This window comes from Talpa occidentalis, unplaced genomic scaffold (assembly GCF_014898055.3).
Source record: "Talpa occidentalis isolate TD23 unplaced genomic scaffold, MPIMG_talOcc4v2.1, whole genome shotgun sequence".
In the NCBI taxonomy this organism is placed as follows: Eukaryota; Metazoa; Chordata; class Mammalia; order Eulipotyphla; family Talpidae; genus Talpa; species Talpa occidentalis.
Genome location: NW_026555331.1, coordinates 110,368,632 through 110,389,686, shown reverse-complemented (window position 1 = coordinate 110,389,686; position 21,055 = coordinate 110,368,632). Strand labels below are relative to the sequence as shown.

Genomic DNA, 21,055 nt, shown 5'->3' with positions numbered 1-21,055 from the left:
AAATCAGAATAGAAATTTCAGAAGCTGACAAATGTCAACAGCAGAAAACATTTAGTTTGCAAGTAGATTATACTCTGTTGGAAATGTTTCCTCTGTCCATTTAGTTTTATTTCATGTTCTTTTCCAATAAATCTTACTTTTTTACATGTTGTTTCAAATAACAGAAAGTCCTTCATTGAATTTCTAGAAGATAAACCCACATTAGAGGGAAAGGCTAGTTAACCTCAAACCTACAGAAAAATCAACAAATATTTATAACCCATGTTACTAAGGAAAAAAACCCCATATATAAAACTGATTTTTTAAAGTGGCAATCAATATTCAAAAGGATAAAAACAACATTTGAAGATTCAAGTTCCAAGACAGTTTTTAACTTTAATAGCAATTACCAATCACTGAACAAAGAAACTAAAGTAAAAATAGCTGAAATAAAGACTTTTTGCTCTATGCTCAGAGATGACACTTGGTGGGCTAAGGTGAGATGGGCTGGGGTGGGGGTGGGGTGCTGAAAATACAATGTTAGACCAATTTTAATTACTACAAAAACAGGATCCCTCTGAAAAGGGAATCCAGGGACTACCTAGTAAGACAGAAAATCCCTGACCATTTATTAGACTGCCTGGAATTTCAGTCTGTATTGAGCAGGGTATTTGGAATGCTAGATAAAATTCAGTGTCATATTCTTTAACTTAATCCACAGTAGCACAAACCTATGGGCAAAACCTTTGTTCCATTTCTAAAAATAATTATTAAAATGAGAAACTATTCAAAAGCACATTTTTGTACATAGGAAATCATTTGAACTTCTACCTCTGTGACAAACAAGAATGGTCATTACATATCATTTTAATCATATCAAAAATTTTTCCTTTTAAAAAAATTATTTCTCAGGCAATTTTAAAGACTATTTTCCCCCAGAGAAACAGGGGGAATGTGATTTCATGAGAATGACTAAATCTTGGAGGAAGTCCAAAAGATCTAAAATAACAAAACTGAATATAAACTGACAGATTTTTACTGGCTTAACAATAGATTAAGATTTTACTCAGTTGGTTTACAGGAAAAAGCCCTAACAAGTTATACTAGAATGATAACAAAATATAAATTCAGGAAGAAGCTACACAACGACTCATAAAAAGCTATACAATGTATTATATTTTTGAGTTTACTTTTCTTGAGCTTTTTAAGTCAACAAGTCAATTTGAGTCAATCCTGAGCTTTAAATATGTAAATTTCTGAAAATACCGTAGAAGGGTATTAGAAATAAAAAAAAATTTTCACCACTACAGCCTGACAGAAAGAAAAATAGATATATATTAAGGTTTTCTGCTCAACCAAAACAATGATAATGAGTGCTAGGCCTTCTAGCAAAAAGTTGGACAGAAGTAGAAAATAGATCAGAAAGGTATTTTTATGATGGAATTGGTTCACACTACTGTAATCTGGGTGTTAGTGACAATGCTCTTTAGTCTGATGCTATGCAATAGTCCAGCTCCCTTTTGTGGAATGATAGTACATTTATAATCATCAGGTGGCTGAGTTATGCTAAGTCATTTACCCAAACAAAAAGAGTGAAGAGGAATTACAAATAGCTGCAGCTGACAGTGATATATAACTATTCAAAATCATAAAGCACAAACAGTAAAAAAGGCAGTTACAGGCTGGTTGTAACAGGTGGTGGGGGGGGGGGTGTATGTGTGGTGTGTGTGTCTGTGTGTGTTTACTTTACTCCTAATAAGTAGTTTAAATGATGTGACTATGATAGAGTGAAACAGAAGCCAAATCAATTCAGTGAAGAAAGAAATGACACATGAAAACTTTAGCACTTAAGATATTCTCTATCAGATTTACAGTAAATGACATCTTTGTAGTTTCTAAGATTATGCCTAAGCGAATTGTTAGGGCTGTTTTTCCTTATTTAATTAATGACAGAGTGGTCAAAAAAGTAAACCGAAGTAGTCACAATGAGACATCAAACCATGGTGGAAACACCGCTTCCTATGCATATGAAACTAAGAAGCATTATTATGATTTATCTTAACTAGGTCTTAAAAAGTATTTTATAAATCATTTTTACACGGAATTTGGAAATCTTTACAATTGGTATAGTCAAAATGTACTCCACAGAGATTAAAGATTACTAACTAAACTATGTTCCCAAAGTTGAGTAATAAAAAACAACAGAGTTATCAAAAGCATCATGGTACTGACCCATGTCCTGAAGGAGCAATGAAGTATAAACAACACTGCACCCTGTTATCAGGCATCTGACGTCTGTTCACTCGAGATTCTGCATTTAGGTAGTCTTCAAATTTACTATCAATGTAGTCAATAACAGGCTGCCAGCTATAGAACAAAGATTAAAAAAAAAAATTAAGTTGCAAATCTACGTATAATATAAAACTGATGACTGTCAAGGGTAATAATATTATTAAACAGACAAACCAATCTTAACCACTGGAAGATATCTCAAATTATTCTACATATAGTGATTCAATTTCAGGTATGAATTAATATTGAAAAATATTGATTCCTTATTTCTAACCTTTCCAAATGAAAAAAAAAATTTTGGAGTCAAAACACAACTAAATTGTTATTTGCATTGATAAGATATCTACACTAACAAAATGTGAAAATCATATCCAAGTAGTACTTTCAAGCAAAAAACAACTTTAAACAATTCAAAATCCTTATGATGAAGTTGCGTAGGTGTTTTAAAGGTTGACAGAAAGTTACTTCAAAACCAGTGAGTTCAAGGAAATGTAAATAATGCTTATAATATACTAAGATGCTATTTCTGACTATAATGTCATGGATATTTTCTTCACTTATACTTATGAAAAAACTTAAAGTCTAAAATCAGGTTTAATATTTAAATTTTAAATGAAAATTTTTACAATTAAGAATCCTTGTATCCAAATTGTTTCAGACATTGTCTTCAAAATAATTATGATAGGTGTTATTTCCATTTTATAGAAAATCAGTTCAAAGAACTTATGCAACATTATCAAGTGGTTTTAAAGTTGGTATGTGAATCCAAGTCATATCACTTAAAGTTCAATATCTTTGCTAAGATGAAAACTTTTAAAACGTATAAGCACAGAAAAGTCTAATCACCCCAACAGCCCAAATATAACGAAAAGCAATGATGACAAATGCTTCTTACCAATTACTATTATCCACTGCATCTCCAAATCCTGGGGTATCAACTATTGTGAGCAGCAACTGAACACCACCTTCTTTGATTAAAACTTTGGATTGTTCCACCTGTAAGAATCATTGATGCAGAGAGTAACACCATACATTACACATATGTATGTTTCCTACAAGGCATAAAAGATAGGGATATGAGGGCTGATCAAACTAATCGATAAGCTTTCTCCAAACTAAATCTACCCATGCCACCCCTCATTTTCTTTAGAATCAACTACTATAAATATTATAAGTCCTAATTACTTGAAAGAAAAGCAAGTATGTAACTGGTGAGCTCATGGCATAAAGAAAACAAAAACTAATAGTTAAAAATTACTATAATACCAAAGTATTATACTTCTATAACCTAAATGCACATCTAATAATACAATGTACCTGAATGGTTCAGTAATTCAGAGATCAAATTCGATTCATCAGACAAATACATCTAATCTACTATTTACAGTAAATGTTTTCCTGGGCTATCGGCATCTAATTTGGTCCAAACCAATTTTACAAGTAACCATCTTACCATTCTTCCAGTCTTTCTCAGCACAGCTTTAATTATTTACACTTGTGTTTATGTCATGGCTAAGATCCAATTCTCTTCTCAAATGTGATACTGCACATTTAGGTCAAAGCAATCAGCAAAGGTCCATGTATTTAAAAATATATTCTTGTAGGTTGAAACCCTACTGTGATTACAATCTCCAGTTCTCTTTCAGAATTATGAAAATGTTCTATTTGAGAAAGGGTTTTAGACTGAAAAAGTAATAGTTCCTCCTACAATTTAAGACTTTCTATAACCTTAAAGCTCTGTATCAGAACATATAAATCATTCACCTTGGGTTTAGGCTGCTGCTAGATAAAACACTGTTTCAAACAGAAAATGTGAATAATTTCCCCAGAAAAAAAGGTAGGCTTTCATTCAATACACATTTATATCAAGTGTTTCTTAACCCAAGAGGCGCCAGGCAGACATGCTAATAGGGTAACATAAGAGGCTCATATTCAAAAGTTTGCATGCCAGAAGACAGTGCCAATGGAGTACTACCAGATGTAAGGGGAAAATGTAATAATGGATGGGTGAAAAGCAACTTCAACTACTTATATTAACAAAATTTGGAAAAGTGAATTACATTTGAGTAGAAAAAGTTTGGCACACCCGTAGAGATTACAGAAATGATGTTGTCTATTTGCTTTGGGCATCTTTTTTTTTTAAAGAAAAGGCATGAAAAGACTGAAACTAAAATCACTAAGTGAGAAAGTCTACAGCAGCACTATCAGAACTTTCTGACATGAATATCTGCAAGTCCAATATGGTAGTCACTTGCCCACGTGATTACTTCGACATTGAAATGTGACTGTCATACTATGAGGAGATGAATGTTCACTTCCACTTAATTTGTATTAAACATTCACATGTCACTAATGCTTACTAAAACGGACTGTGCGGAGGTCTATAGCAATCAAAGGGTTTTTTTCTGTTAAAAGCATATTATCAAAGAGAAAAATTTATTAAAATTGAAAGCATGGCCTTGGATTTAACATTCATGTCCATGGAATGGGTTCCATTCTTTTAGACATATAAAAGAGCTCTAAGCAGGGCCTCCCTGGTGGCACAAGGGGTTGGGACGCAGCCTGTGGATCTGTCCGCAGCCAATGAAGCACGAGTTCGATCCTTGGCCATGGAGGGGACACACATGGTGCAGCAGACCTCTCCTGACTCGCCCACTGCTCCCCTCAGCAGTGTGTTTCAGTCAGTCTGCCTGTTCTGTTCCCTACTCTGTCTCTGGTGGGTCCTCTCACCCTCCACACCTCTGGCCTGTACCCCAGTTCTTTTATGCATAAATAATCTTTAAAAAAAAATAAAACTAAATAGAAACTTAATTAAAAAAAAAAAGGCTCTGAGCCAATCAGTGAAAATTTTGAGTATCACAAATACAGGCACAATAATATAGCAAATGTGTACAATCTGCACCTGAACATTATATATTAATGAACATTTATTTCTCTGTAGATTAAAAAAGTAAACATCAATAAATTAAGGTTCTAATACTTTCTGGTAATCTTCAGCATCAATAATGGATGCACACTGCCTCAGAGACAGCTGTTTCACACCACATAGCTAAGATAACAAATCATATCTGATACCAGGTTATTTTTTATTTTTTTCTTTAACGATTTATTTATGCATGCAAGAGCTGGGGTACAGGCCAGAGATGCAGAGGGTGAGAGGATTCACCAGAGACAGAGTGGGGAACAGAACAGGCAGATTGACCGAAGTACACTGCTGAGGGGAGCAGCGGGGGAGACTGGAGAGGTCTGCTGTGCCATGTAGGTTGCTCCCTGGCCAGCCAGGGATCAAATTCATGCTGCAGAGGCTGCAGATTGCTTCGTAGTGCGGTGTTTAACCCCTTGAGCCACCAGGGAGGCCCACCAGGTTATTCTTATGAGGTAGATAACTAAGGAAATCAGACTTATCAGTGTTAAGATTTTCAAAACTAAAAAGATATTAAATTAAATTAGGTGGTATTATCTTATGTGGCTTAGGAAGTTCACATTTCATTCTGTGGTCTTCTAGTCAAAGGACAATGGTTGTATGTCAATTATATCTCAATACAGGTTTTAAAAAGGGGCAGGGAGACAATTTGGTCAAATCTGATGACTCAGTTTATCTTGATCTTCCCCCCCATCCTCTTCCTAAATACAGGTCATTTATAATTACTGTCAATGAACCAGAAATACCCAAAGCAATCATACCACCACTTTACCTAATAACTCTTTTAAATGACATATATTGCTCCACATGAACCCTCTCCCAATTTTACTCCAAACTATTTTTGGATCTCTTACTGCTACACAAAATCTATTTCTACCTCCATTAATAGGTTGTATACTAATCACATACCTCAACAGCTTAAATCTTAAGATATTTGTTTTCTTATTTAAAAAAAAATCACTTTAATAACTTAATTGCTTTTTGACATAAGAAAATTTAAGATGCGTGTTTTACATGCTTCTAAAGAGCCTGTTCAACAAGTTGTTTTTCTTATCTGGTGCATGAAATTCTGTGTATCTACTATACATGGTCAAATACAAAGAAAGCAGCAACATATGGAAAATATCCAAAAAACATAACTGTAAACTAGTGCCATTCACAGGATCCAACTGTATCCTATCATCTGGTTTTACAAGTATTCTCATGGGATCCATGGAAAACAAATTAGTTCAAGTCCAAGAATTTCAAACTTTTCTTAACAAATCTATTCCAAATGGCCACTTTCCCATGCACTTTACTAAAGCAGGTCACAGCATATTTTATAGCATCACTCAGAGTTCTCTAAGATTAAATTAATATTAAAGGAATGAATCAAGGACATTTTCAACTCTGTTTCTGAAAACTAAAACTAAAGCCATTATATTGTTTATGTATAATTAATTTATTGAGGCCTCTTTTGGAATCCTAGATTTCGGAAACCTTGTGTAGGATAAGGAAAAATGTCAGGCTTTTCTGCCCTCCCGCCATCAGGATAGATGATGGATCCTTGCGGTCCTGAATGCATGCCTGATGGCGGGCACCTGGAATAGGGTGTGGGCATAGGTAGATGGGATTCCCCTGGGCTAAGACTGCTTTTAAGGGCGGCGTCACGGGGACGCCAGCAGAAGCCAAGAAGCCGAGAACGAACAGAAGCTGAGAGAGAAGCAGAGAACGCCGGAGAGCCCAGATAGAGTGAAGATTTGCTGGGGGCTGGGAGGCCTGCCAGCCTCCCGGCCCCCCAGCACCCCTGCTTGCTGTGTACCTGGTAATCCCAATAAAAGACCTGCAAAAAACCACTGAGGACTCTGACTCCTCCTTTACCCGGTCTGCTGGATCCTAGAAAACCTGCCCTGGTCTTCCTGACCTGTACACCTTGCAAAACACTTTTCAGTCTGGGAAAAAAAAAAAAAAAATGAAACCTTCAATATTTATTATACAGCTTCATATCTTTCATTTTGAAAGACTGCTGTAGGATAAGGTAAAAGTATCAGGCTTTTCTGTGCGCACCCCCCCCCCAATTAGGATAGATGAGGGAACCCTGTGGTCCCGAATGCACACCTGATGGCGGGCACCTGAAGTGGGTACACCTGGGCTGAGAGACTGAGTTTATAAGGGCGGCGTCACAGGGATGCCAGCAGAAGCCAAGAACAAACGAAGCCGAGAGAAGAAGAAGAGAAGCAGAGAGAACGCCAGAGAGCCCAGATAAAGTGAGGATTTGCTGGGGGCTGGGAGGCCTGCCAGCCTCCTGGCCCCCCAGCACCCTTGCCTGCCATGTGCCTGGAAAATCTAAACAAAATACCTGCAAAAGCCACTGAGGACTCTGACTCCTCCTTACCAGGTCTGCTGGATCAGAAAACCTGCTCAGTGCCCTGTTCCTGCCCTTACACTGTTTAACCCTTTGCTCTCCACTGTCCCCTCTCAGGGGACATCAGAATTCTAGCATATCACTCGGATGTCCCCTCTCAGGGGACATTGCAATTTATTAGTGATTACAGGGAATTGAGGTTATTTCAACACAACTTTTTGAGACATGCACGTTTCGCTGAAGTTTTATCTTGAAATGGCACAAGAAATTAAATAATCGTAAAATGGTTCGGAGTGCAAAGGGTTAATATCTATTTATTAAGGTAAATAAAATGTGTCACATTAATTTTTGATGCAAGGATTAAAATTCCGTCAATAGTTTACCTACATTTGTTCAAGAGGTGGCATTATAGTCAAACCTCTACAAGAGACTTTAAACAGCCTGAGATACTCCACTTAGCTCAAACATAAAATCTATTTTATTTATTGGGTCAAGAGACAAACATAACCTTAAATGTTTCATCATTATCCACAAGAAACTAAGAGGTAATGACCAACAATAGATTAGGTAATGCCTCTAGATTACTTCCTTCTCATTAAGACCCAGAATTAGTTTATTGAGAAGAAAGCTGACCCAAAGATTCTAACTCTACCTTCTTCTCTAAACTACTACACTTCATTCTCTTTTCTTTACACTGAGATCTTAAGTCCCTCACTCCTTTCATTTTCTATTAATGAAAATGTTCCAGCTCAGTTACCTTTCTGTTCTGTAAAATTCAAGACCTGTAACCTCAACAGGAATTTCCCTGTTTTCTGCTAATCTATATATATATATATTTTTTTAGAGGCATTTTTTTTTTATTTATTTGTTTGTTTGTTTGTTTATGCAAGCACTGGGTACAGTCAGAAGCGCGGGAGGGTGAGAGAATTCACCAGAGCAGGGAACAGAGCAGACAGAGGGACCAAAGCACACTGCTGAGGGGAGCAGCGGGCGGCAGGAGAGGTCTGCACACCCTGTGGGACTCTCCTCTGCAGGAGAGGTCTGCACGCGTCCCTCCGCAGGCCAGGGAGCAACCGGGGATTGAACCCGGCGCTCCTACGCAGGAGAGGTCTGCGCGCCATGTGGGACCCTCCTCCGGAGGTCAGGGAGCAGCCGGGGATCGAACAGGTGCCGCAGAGGCCACGGGCAGCTTCACAACTCAGTGCTCAACCGCTGCGCCACCGGGGAGGCCCCTAATCTATATTTTTAAAGGTTTATTTATGCATACAAGAACTGGGGTACAGGCCAGAGATGCAGGGGGGTGAGAGGACTCACCAGAAACAGAGTGGGGAACAGAACAGGCAGACTGACTGAAATACACTGCTGAGGGGAGCAGCAGGTCAGTCAGGAGAGGTCTGCTGTGCCACGTGGGTTAGCTCCCTGGCCGGAGATCGAACTTGTGCTGCAGTGGCTGCAAATAGTTTCATAGGTTGTATCTTAATCCTTTGCACCACCAGGGAGGCCCTCTGCTAATCTATTTATATGCTTCTTAGTCTCATAATGTAAGGAACAACATGTAAGTCAGTGGGTAACAGTCAACTCAGGCTTTGGAGCCTTCTGGACTCCACCTCTCTGACTTCCTGAGCAGGGGCCGTTGGGAACTAGGAATGGAGTAGAGCCACCAGGTCAATTTCTAAAAGATGGAGATGGGAGTCTCTTTTGTTTGGCTGACTTCCTATTGCATCCTGGATGCTATCTAGGGGTAGGACAGACAGGGGTAGCATCTGACCAGGTGTCAGTGAATACATTTTCTTCTCTCTCTCAGGTCTCCCTTTTTTGCTCATTCCACGTGAAGTTAAATCATTTTTTCTTGTTTCTCTCTGTATCTTTTTACAGGTCTTGATCTTATATTCCTAAGTACACAGGTGAGGACTTAAACCCAGTTATGCCATTTTCTGCTGGGTAAGCCCCTTAATAATACCTCTCCTATTTCCAGTAATGTTATTCCCAAGTTCCAGGCTATCTCTCCCACCATGTTCAGCAAAGTACCTCATCTCTACTAGGAAAGCATCCCCATCCAGTTTGAAACAACACTGAGTCTTCCCTCCTGTTTAGAAGAATAGAACCTTTCTCCCTAAGGTTAATTTCTCAATTTATGCTGGAGAAATGACCACTTTCAATTTTAAAATTATCTTGAAACTGTATAGACAATTTCCTTTATATTTTCAACTTCTTCTCTTTTAGGAATTGACTCCCTCATAGCATATAAACATTCTCAGGTCTTTTTTGGGGAATAAAGACCAAAACTATCTCTAAGTCTCAATACTTTCAGTATCCCCCGCCTCAGTCCTTCCTTCATAGCTATACATCTTCACTCACTGCCTCAGTTACCACTCACTTATCCTACTACCATTTGCCCTCCATTCCTATTACATCTCTAGTATGTCTCTTGAGAGCACCTTTATAGCAACATCTTTCTCATAAATCATAATTATTATATTCTTCACCTGATTGTGAGATCCTTAAGAACACTGATTGTACCCCATTATCACTGTAGCTCCCAAACTGGCATGAGAAAAGCATTCAGATGTCTATTGTATCAATGACTGGTTCAAACATTATGAAATTATTAAAAATTAGTTCAAAGAGTTTATAACAAATTATCCTAGGAACAGGATTCATTGCTTTTACCTTTTCTTACCTTCAAAATTTTTGAACCTATTTAATCTACAAAAGTGATTTACAGAACATCACAGGCCAAGAAAATAAGTTGTAAAGGGGATGGCACCTAAAAACACAACAAAAAAGTGAACACTCTCATTTCACAAAAGGAATTGAAACGGATTTGAATAAAGGGGTGTTTCCCAAAAACATAGTTGGCAAACTTTCTTTGACAAATACAATTAAAAAATTTTCAAATATAAAAAAGCTGTAAAAAATTTGTTACCATATATCACATTGTAATATTTTTCTTAAATTTTTTTGTGAATCTGGGGATCCATATTTAAGACTGGAACATGAAGTAGAATGCAAGTGTTCATTCTTTTCATCCTTTCATTTTAATCAGTCTATTGGAAAAAATAAAAATAAGTTTTCTATTTCTAAAATATTCTAAAAGAACTAGGAAAAACAGTTCTTCCTCTTATTTTCTCCCCAGAGAAAAAGCATGAAACCAGTTTGCAGCAAGCCAAAACACCAAAGTATACCAACCACTCAGACATGCAGCAGCATAGTCTGGAAACTTACTAGAAATACAAATTATCTGGGTCCTGCTGTAAACCTACTAAACAGCAAACGCTGGGGAAGGGACTCTGCAATCCCTTTTAGAAATGATTGTGTTACATACTCAAATTTGAGAAACGCTAGTACAAAGAACTCTGAAACACACGTCAGCTCACATTTAAAACTGCAAAGCCTCAGGGTCCTCAGGCCTAGCACGGGAAGTTAAGAATGAATCTTAGAACACTTCTATCTAATATTGAAAACCTCACTACATCAGAACCACTGATATACAGGAAAGTTTATAAGCATCTATTTACTGGAGACAGCTTCTCCTTCCTTCCAAGACTATGAATGGAAAGCAATTTCTTCATTAAGATGTAAGTCTTTTGTAAATAAATAATGCTAATGGAGATTATGATACTGTGATGTTTTCACTCCCCGCTGGTCACATCACAGGAGAAGAATTTTCTTTTCTTTTAATTTATTTATTTATACAAGCACTGGGTACAGTCAGAAGCGCGGGAGGGTGAGAGAACTCACCAGAGCCAGAGCGGGTAGCAGAACAGGCAGACAGACGGAGGACACTGCTGAGGGGAGCAGCAGGCGCGGCAGGAGAGGTCTGCACACCATGTGGGACCCTCACCTGTGGCCGGGGATGGAACCGGTGCTGCAGAGCTGCGGACAACTTCGCAGCCCAGCGCTCAACAGCTGCAATGGGTCTCCCCTGCACCACCAGGGGAGACCCATTCTTTTCTTCTTTTTTAACAGTTGGAAGTATTCAAGAAAGCTTTCAGTTTAGGGAAATTGCAGAAATTTGCCTTTTGAAACTCTGGAGTGTACTTTTCCTGGTCTAAAATGTCTGGGCTGAGATGCAACACTTCTAACCACTTTCCATGGAGAAAATTTGTGAGCATTCAAGAGCAGATCATCTGCTTCATTACTGAGCCTCCTGAAGAGCCAGTCAAATATTAAAGATAATTACATTCAACTCTGTACTACACTGAATAACTCTAGTTCTGCCCATAATGTGTTATGTTATCTAGTGGGTAAGTGCAGAAAAGAGTTTAGATTTAGGTTGTTCCTCACTGTTCCCTTTATAGTGTAAGACTTAAAAGTAACATGGAAATATGAAGAAAGAAATTCTGTGGGACTCACAGGGTCAATCAGGTCTCAGAAGTTATAGGTATTACTTTTGGCTTAAAAGGGAAGGATTAACAGTGGTACAAAGATCCTTCTTTGGCTTAAAAAAATCTTACTAAGGAGTTATGACTCTAGGACATAAATTATTCCTTTGCTCTTAAGGCATGGAGAGTCAAAATACATTCACAATGGAAGAAGACACTTTTGAAATGTAAAAGGTAAAATGAATTTAGATAGGATCATTTTGCAAATAGGCCAATGTAAAAAGAATTATAACAAATTGAGAACCTCTCACATCTTTAACAAAGAATAGCCTGGAAGAAGACATCTGCAATATCTGAAATGTAAGGAACCATTACCTACATAAGGAAATCCTCCAAATTAACAGGAAAAAATAGGAAACATTAACAAGGAAAAAACATTTTAATGAAATCTGAACAGTTAATGAATATATGTTCAACATCATAAAAAAAAATCAAAGAAAATAAACTGAAAGCATGAAATATTGCCTATAGGATGGTGGTCCCAATAGCCTACACCCTGTAGTCTAGGTGTGTAACAGGTTAAATCATCTAAGCTTATGTAATTATATGCTATGAAGTTCACACAATGACAAAAAATATATATTGCCTAATAACACATTTCTCAGAACATATCCCCATTGTTACTAAATACATGACTATATTCATACAGTGGAAAAATGACAGCAATGAAAAGGAACTGCAACTATACAACATATACAAATATCACAGGCAATCCTTAGTGAAAGAAATCAGACACAAGAGCGTATCCAAAAGAAATTCAAGGATAGCAAAATTAAGAAGGCATAAGGAGCCTTCTGGGTTGCTGGAAATGTACTTTATCAAAATCTGTGAATACACATGTAAAAATTCATCACACTCTAAAGTTGAATCTGTGTCCTTTCAGTATACAATCTATATAGTAAATAAAATTAAATTTAATAATATGCTGCTCAAGACAAAATGAAAATAATCAACTAAATTTCAAAATTGATTACTAAATTCAAAAATTATTTAAAATCACTCCACTTAATTTACTTATTTATAGGACTTTACAGACCAAGAAAAGAGCAACAAACCCCCAAAATACACTTAAAATTTAAAATATCCCAACTAAACTAATACACTACTTCTCACAATTTTTAAATTGTTTTGAAATGGGAAGCCACTGAAAAGTTTTGAACAGAGGTGCAACATGATCTTACTCACAGACTTATATTTGCTTAGTTTTCAAAACGAGAGAGATGGTGGCCAAGAGGTAGTGATCAAATCAAGGAGTCTAATGAGGAGGCTACTATAATCCAGGACAAAGAAAGATGATGACCTAGATATGAGTGGTACTAGGCAAGTGGTAGATTCTAGATAACATTGTGAAAGTAGAGCTAATGGAATTTGTTGGTGTACTACATGTGGCGTAAGAGATAAAGTATTTAAGTATAGCTCCAAGTTTCTGAGTAACTGAGTGCCATTTAGATAGGAAAACCTGCAGGGAGGTTTAGGGGGTAGGCAAAACAAGATGGTCTATCAATACTAGGTAAATTTGTTTGTTTGACAAATTTATTTTTGGAATTAGGACTTTATAGAAATAGGTTTTATTAAACAGATCTAGAACCAATTCTTACTATGACTCTGTAGCTACTTCGTTCTTTCCTATTATAATTCTTTATTGAAAGGTATTTTTAATTATAAAATATAAGCTGTAAAAAAATTAGTATAGTAAAAAGGAAAAATATTCAGTCTTACAGTTTAGAGAATCAGTGATGATAATTAGATATGGATAAAATATATAATTCATAAAATGACTTAAGCGATCTAATGACTAAACTTCATGTTGCAGTTTGATATAAATGAATTTCTGTCCAGAATTTTCAAATGATCCTTCCATCTTGTGCACTGGTATAATTAGTACCAATCCTTTATTTTTTTTTTCATACTCTTTTTTTTTTTTTTTAAAGATTTATTTACTTATACAAGCACTGGGTACAGAGAATGAGAGAATTCACCAGAGCCACAGCGGGAAACAGAACAGGCAGAAGGACCGAAGTACACTGCAGAGGGGAGCAGCGGACGGCAGGAGAGGTCTGTGTGCCATGTAGGACCCTCGCCGGCGGCTGGGGATCAAACTGGCGCTGCAGAGGCTACGGGCAGCTTCGCAACCCAGAGCTCAACTGCTGCGCCATCGGGAAGGCCCTAGTACCAATCCTTTCAATGCAGCTCTAGCATCATTGTCTCAATAAAATCTGTTCTAGCGAGAACTACTAACTCATCTATTCACTGAGTGTGTGCTAAGTGTTACTGCATCAATCCACGAAAAATTCTTTTCAATTAAGAGATTAGAGCAGTGCTGGGCCCCTCTGGTGGTGCAAGGGGTAAAGGACAGCACTGGCGCAAGGGGTTATCCGCAGCCTCTGCAGCATGAGTTCAATCCCCAGCCAGCCAGGGAGGCAACCCACATGGCGCAGCAGACCTCTCCTGACTTGCCCGCTGCTCCCCTCAGCAGTGTACTTCAGTCAATCTACCTGTTCTGTTCCCCACTCTGTCTCTGGTGAATCCTCTAACCTCCTGCATCTCTGGCCTGTACCCCAGCTCTTGTATGCATAAATAAATAAATCTTTAAAAAAAAAGAGTTTAGAGCAGTGCTGACTGAAAAAAACAATGTAAGCCATGTAAGTAAATTTGAAATTTTTCAGTGCCACATTGAAAAGTAGTAACAAACAGGTAAAATTAATATTTAACTCAGTATCACCAAAATAGCACTATAAAAGGTAATCAATACAAAAACGTATTAATGAGATACTTCACTTTTTTTAAAAAACATGGTAAGTCTTTAAAATCCTTGGTACATTTTAAACTTGCGTTAACATCTCCATTTGGACTACCCATGTATTTTTAAGAGTTCAACAGCCATGTCTGGCTACTATATTGGACAATGCAAATCTAGAGTGTATCCAGCATTTTATAAAATAAAGTGTGGTTATCCAAGAGTCAGTCAGTAGCAATGGCATCATCTGGGATTTTGTTAAAAATGTGGAATCGGGGACCTCCCCTGGTGGCGCAGCGGTTGAGCACTGGGCTGCGAAGCTGCCTGCAGCCTCTGCAGCGCCGGTTCGATCCCCGACCGCCAGCCAGGGTCCCACATGGTGCGACAGACCTCTCCTGCCATGCCTGCTGCTCCCCTCAGCAGTGTATTTCGTCAGTCTGCCTGTTCTGTTCCCCGCTATGGCTCTGGTGAATTCTCTGACCCTTCCGCACTTCTGACTGTACCCAGTGCTTGTATAAAATAAATAAATAAATCTTAAAAAAAAAAAAGTGGAATCGGTCTTAAAAGAACAAAAACTAAATCTGTCAAGATCCCTAGATGATTTGAATGCACCTTAAATATCAAGAAGCACTGAATTAGACCCCAACATAGTTTGGGAGGCTTAACAAACTGCTATTGACATTCAAATATCATGTGGTATTATGCCACTAATATAGAACACTATATTTAAATAATAAAGGCTTTTCTGCAAATCATGTTTTCTCTATGTCTAATAGTACTTTCTTCAATAGCAGAAATACATCAGTGCTACCGAAATGACAGTGACTTGCCACACGTGGCAATGGAGCATTTGTAATATTTAACCAAGACTGTGAATTTTTAATTTTTTCTTCTAATTTCACTCAAACTTAAACAGTCACATATGTGTTAGTAGCTACCATAATGGACATCATAATTTTATGGGTATTATTTACTATATCAGAGTGTAATCACTGGACAGTTGCTGAGGACAAACTTAGAAAATTCTAATAAAGATAATTTATCTATACATTTCTCTATTTTTATTTTATTAAAAATAATGTTTACCACTTTATATTTGCTAAAGTCAAATTTCAAGCCTACTTCAAGGCAAATACAATAAATTAGAGCATATGTTTTACATGTGTCAACATTACTCCAGCTTATCAAATAGCAATATTAATATACATACCTGTACAGTCTTTTTTATTCTATGGGAAGGACCTGGATACTCTGGAGAATACAAATCTGTGAGGAATAATGAGTTGATTAATGTTGACTTTCCCAGTCCAGATTCACCTGAAAGAAAATAAGGACAGAAAAGATATGTTAAACTCAGTCATTTTATTGACCTTAAATATTCAAACAATGCTATAATCAAACCTGCTTCATGGAAATGACAGGAAATACAGTATGAAGAAATCAGTTCTTTTAAAACTTAGTTGTCCCTGTTAGAACATGTTCCTCATGCTCTTAATAAATTAGACTCATTATTAGCAAGGGTTCTTTTTTGAGTTTTGTAATTCTACATTCTTTATAAGTAATATATCTGACAATATAGTAATACATTACGAAAGACCAAAGTTAGATTATATATTGCTGCTTCAGTAAAATGTAAAATAAGTATAAGCATTTATAACACATAATTAATGACAAAGCAGTAAATCATGCAGCTGTAAAATGTAGAAATTCACTGACACAAAGAAATATTAATCATCATGTATTTTAGTATAAGGCTAAGCCCCCCCAAAAATACCTAACAATTTATTCACCCATACACCAATCATTCTAAGTAGAAGGGTACCATTTCATAAACCAGACACAAAAAAATTACAAGTAACTATTTTTTACAGTACTCTGCTTCAGGAAGCTAAGACAGTTTCTAATATCATGTACTCTTCTTTCACTCTTCGTGCTGAATCTAGTATACCATACCTAACATATAGTTATTTTTTACCAAACTACAAACAGTCCCAATGTATACATAATGCAAGATTAAAATAAACTACAAGTTATATCAATTAATATGGTACAGGGTTAAAGAATTCAGTTATTAATAATTCAATTAGTTTAATAGGCATCTTAAGTCCAAATAGCTGATGTCACAGCATTAACCTTACTATTTCTATATTAGGCTGAATTCTTTCTATATTGGCTTTCAAGAATGGTAAGATCTATTCCGGATAGTATGGCCTACTCCCTTTGAGTGGGGGGATACCACTTTTTTCTAGATGTAAAAACTCCAGAAATTTCTAAGTCTCAGGAAAATAAGTTATAGGTCCTCCATACCTACCTCCTTCTGCTTTAACTTTATGCCTTCAAAAAAGGGGTGGGGGGACTAGAATAAAACCCAAACATATGGGCATAATCAGAAGCATCTACAATATTTTCACTTAGATGCTTCAGTGGAAAATTTGGATACTTATGAAACTTTTTTGAATGGTAAGTGTAAAGGTATAATCATATTCAAAAATTAACACTATACAAACAAACTTAAGTTTATACCTTATTTGATAACTTAAATTTTTCTCCTTTTGTATGGTGGTGGTGAGGGGTGGGGGAGGAGGAGGAAACAGGACAAAATAAAAGTTTTGTGATAAAAAAACAAATTCTGAAAAGCAACCCATTAAAATGTTAATAATGCCTACTATGGAATAGGAGAGCTGTAGTTAAGTTTTTTCCCCTAGATTTTCACATCCCCGACTGCTATAAATTTCCTTCACTAAGCCTGTATTATTTTCATAATTTAAAAAGTATTCTTGAGTGGTATTAGTAAATGGCAGGGACCATACTTCGTTCATAGCTAGATTTTCAGGGATTAGAATAGTATCTGAGAGTCTGCAGATGATCATTTTGTACTAAAAAATTAATGGGAATGCAAAGATAAAGTGCAGTGCTTGCTTTAAAAAACTTAAGTATGGTAGGAAAGGCAAGAAATACAAATAACCATTAATACAATGCAGAATATGATCAGGATTATGAGAGATATCCAAGAGCATCAGTATTTCGAAGAACTGAGAAATCACACCAGCCTGGAAAGATCACATTTCAATGAGGCTTTGAAAATATATCCAAATATATTTTGAAGACTCTTCCCAAAATGATTTGAAAGGCAGATGAAATTAAGAAACTCTAGATAAGTAGAAAATGAGATAGGGTAAATGCCATATTACACCAACATTTAAAGATGACCAATAGGAAAGGATCCTAAACAACCAGATAAACCAGGAGGCAATAGCCCAAAAAATGAGAAAGAATTTCAGGGAAAAACTGATCAACAATATCAAATAAGAGGTTATAAAAAAGTTACCAAGGGACTAGATGGCATTGTACTGGACTTTAATAAAAGCAGTTCATATTAATAAGTCAAAATTTTAATCTATCGACAACAGTATAGATTATAGTTTGTTTCCAAGGTATTCCATACATGTAATCTGGGATTTGCTATAACACTATTTCAACCTCCTCAAAATCTAATAAGGTCCTTTGACTTACAAACTGATACACATGCTAATCCTAAAATGCAAGCTAAACAGGTTCAGCAATTATCTAAACAAGGTTTACTTATTTTAATTACAGTAATTAACCACCAGGACTAAGTAGTTAATAATTCTGTGCAGCTAATAGCAAACATTCCAACCAACCACTCAATAATTACCTCATTCACCAAGTCAAAAAGCTTTCACTTGCTATTTATGTAAAGCTGGGAGGCTGTAAAGAGGATGTTTGTATTTCTAGCTATAGCAAAGAAAAGCCCAGTTAAAGTAGGTAACTACATTTTTTTTTTGTTTTTAATTCTCATGTTACAAGAAAAACCAAAAAGCCTACTTGAAATTTTTTTCATGACTAATTATTCAAAAATGGATTACCAAATTTTGTGTTTAAAATGTATTGTCTCCTTTTTTTAATTATTATTTTATATATTTTGTACAATGTATGCATTTTTATCTCGGTTACAGTCCCCATGAAATGCCCACCACCCATTCACCCATGAATCATCACCACTGTCCCTTGTGCTCTTCCCACCCACTTTTTTTTTTTAAAAAAAAGATTTATTTATTCATGTGTACAAGGACCGGGGTACAGGCCAGATGTGCAGGAGAGTGAGAGAATTCACCAGAGACACAGTGGGGAACAGAACAGGCAGATTGACTGAAATACATTGCTGAGGGGAGCAGTGGGTGAGACAGGAGAGGTCTGCTGCACCATGTGGGTATCTCCCGGGACGGCCGGGATCGAACCCGTGCTGCAGAGGCTGCAGATAGTTTTACAGTGCTGTGCTCAACCGCCTGGGCCACCAGGGAGGCCCTCCACCCCTGTTTTGATCCTACTCCCTTCTCACCACCTGCAGAATGTCTCGTTTATAGTTGTCTATTGATTTTGATTCTTACTTTATTATAGCTACATTTTTTTTTCCTGATCCCTTATTTGGATCCGCTACATTCCTCCTATAAGTGAGACCATCCAGTATTTTTCTTTTCTAGAAAAAAAAATTAAAAAATAAAATGTATTGCCTCATTTTGGCTAGTGTCTGCAACCACTCCTAAATTGTACATCAAGTTTCTGTAAATTCTTCTTCTAAAGTGAAAAAGTGCTGAAATTAATAGTCAAATAGTGTTTATCTCAATATTTCCTTTAAATTCTCAAATTATAGTCTGAAAGTCTGATTATTCAATTAACACTTCCTCTTAAAATATTCTTGCGAATCCTATTAGTCTTTCATAGCTTGAGGGGAAAAAGACTTTCTAATTTCTAGTTGTGACCAACATTCACTGAGGAAATAAGGGTTTTCACGTGGAGTGAAATGGGGCTAGTTTTGGAATGTGTGAATCAGAAAAAGTAAAGATTTTGTGGAAATATCAGAGTAGAAGGCCCAATGAAACTAGAGGCCAAGGTAGTTTAAGGCCAATCACCACACTAAGGGGTAAATAAAAGAGGTAACAGGAGGACCATGTGAAAGAGATTATTTTACTCCAAATTATCTAGTGGATAGAACAGAGAAAGCAAAGCATCAATTTATTCTCTAGCAGGGAGCACTTTCTACAAGGTGGTGCTTTCAAAGTCAAAGTAGGCATACTATTTGGACTAGATGGTTTACAGAGCCTTACAAGTTCTGGAAATTTATAATTTAACATTAAGGAGCAGCAAGGGGTTATATGAATCATAGTGGTGGCTATGAATCTGTCCCATGATTAAAAAAACAAAAAACATGAGTATATGGTCATAACATTCACAATGCATAAAACAACAAAAAAGTTGTCATTAGTGGTGTGGGCTTGCTTAGTTAAAAGCTAAAAAAAAAATTTAATCAGTAATCAAAGGCATACAAATTAAAATGTGGAACCTATAATACTAACTTAGCAACATCATTTAAGTTAATTTGGCATTTTAAGTAGATTTCTACTCAACAACATCAAGGGTGAGATAAACATAGGGCATATACACATCTGTGGTAACTGTACAAACTGGTATATAACATTTTCAGTTCACAGTTTTTACCACTGTCTTCTACTTCTGGGAATCAAACAGAGAAAAGCACTGCAATATTACTTTTAACAGTTAAATAATGAGGAGTTGGGGGTAACCCTTCAGGCATTACAATGGAGATAGACTAAATATACTATGATATACTCATGAAAATAATATTAATCACTGAAAATTAGTTTTAAAAAACCCATTTCACATAGGAAAATGTTTGCCATGGCACTAGTGGAAGTATGTAAAATTGAATATGGTATTATAGCTATTTATGGAACACAGAAAATAAAAATATTTATACAATGGGGGTATCTCTCTTTTCTTAAAAATATCCTGTATTGTGTTTCTTTATAACATTTAAAGGAAGCCATTTTGTAACAAAAAGATTTTACAGGAAGAATATCTTAAAACTATATATCTTATCTTTGTCATATCACAAAGCATGTTAACAAAAATGTAACATTTCAAAAAACATATAATTGATTCCTTTCTCTGAACATTAAAGCATAGAGTATTGTTCTTAAACTTCAGAATGGAGAGTAAGTTTTCGTCAAAATGCAGAGTCCCACATTGCCGGGAATGAGTATCTCCAAGAGGGAGTCCAGGAGATTTTGATTAAAGATGTCAAGGAAACAATGACTTACATTAATCTAAATGTAGTTCACTTAATTTCTTTACTTATTTGGACTTTTAATAGGTTTTTTTTTTATAGAGGCATGTTTTATTTATTTTATTTATTTGTTTTGTTTATACATGCACTGGGTACAGTCAGAAGCGCGGGAGGATGAGAGAATTCACCAGAGACAGAGCGGGGAGCAGAGCAGGCAGAAGGACCGAAGTACACTGCTGAGGGGAGCAGCGGGCGGCAGGAGAGGTCTGCGCGCCATGTGGGACCCTCC

At 36.5% G+C, this 21,055-nt stretch overlaps 1 protein-coding gene across 2 annotated transcripts in view; it reads right to left on the bottom strand.

The window, feature by feature from the left end:
* Positions 1-21,055, bottom strand: part of SEPTIN7 (septin 7) — a 56,661-nt gene that overhangs the window by 22,721 nt on the left and 12,885 nt on the right. For both annotated transcript variants that reach the window (XM_037510191.2, XM_037510204.2), the window contains exons 3-5: positions 15,871-15,977; positions 3,167-3,267; positions 2,212-2,346 (exon numbers count right to left, since the gene is read on the bottom strand). In XM_037510191.2, coding sequence (XP_037366088.2) covers positions 2,212-2,346; positions 3,167-3,267; positions 15,871-15,977 — 343 coding nt within the window. The remainder of the gene's footprint in view (positions 1-2,211; positions 2,347-3,166; positions 3,268-15,870; positions 15,978-21,055) is intronic.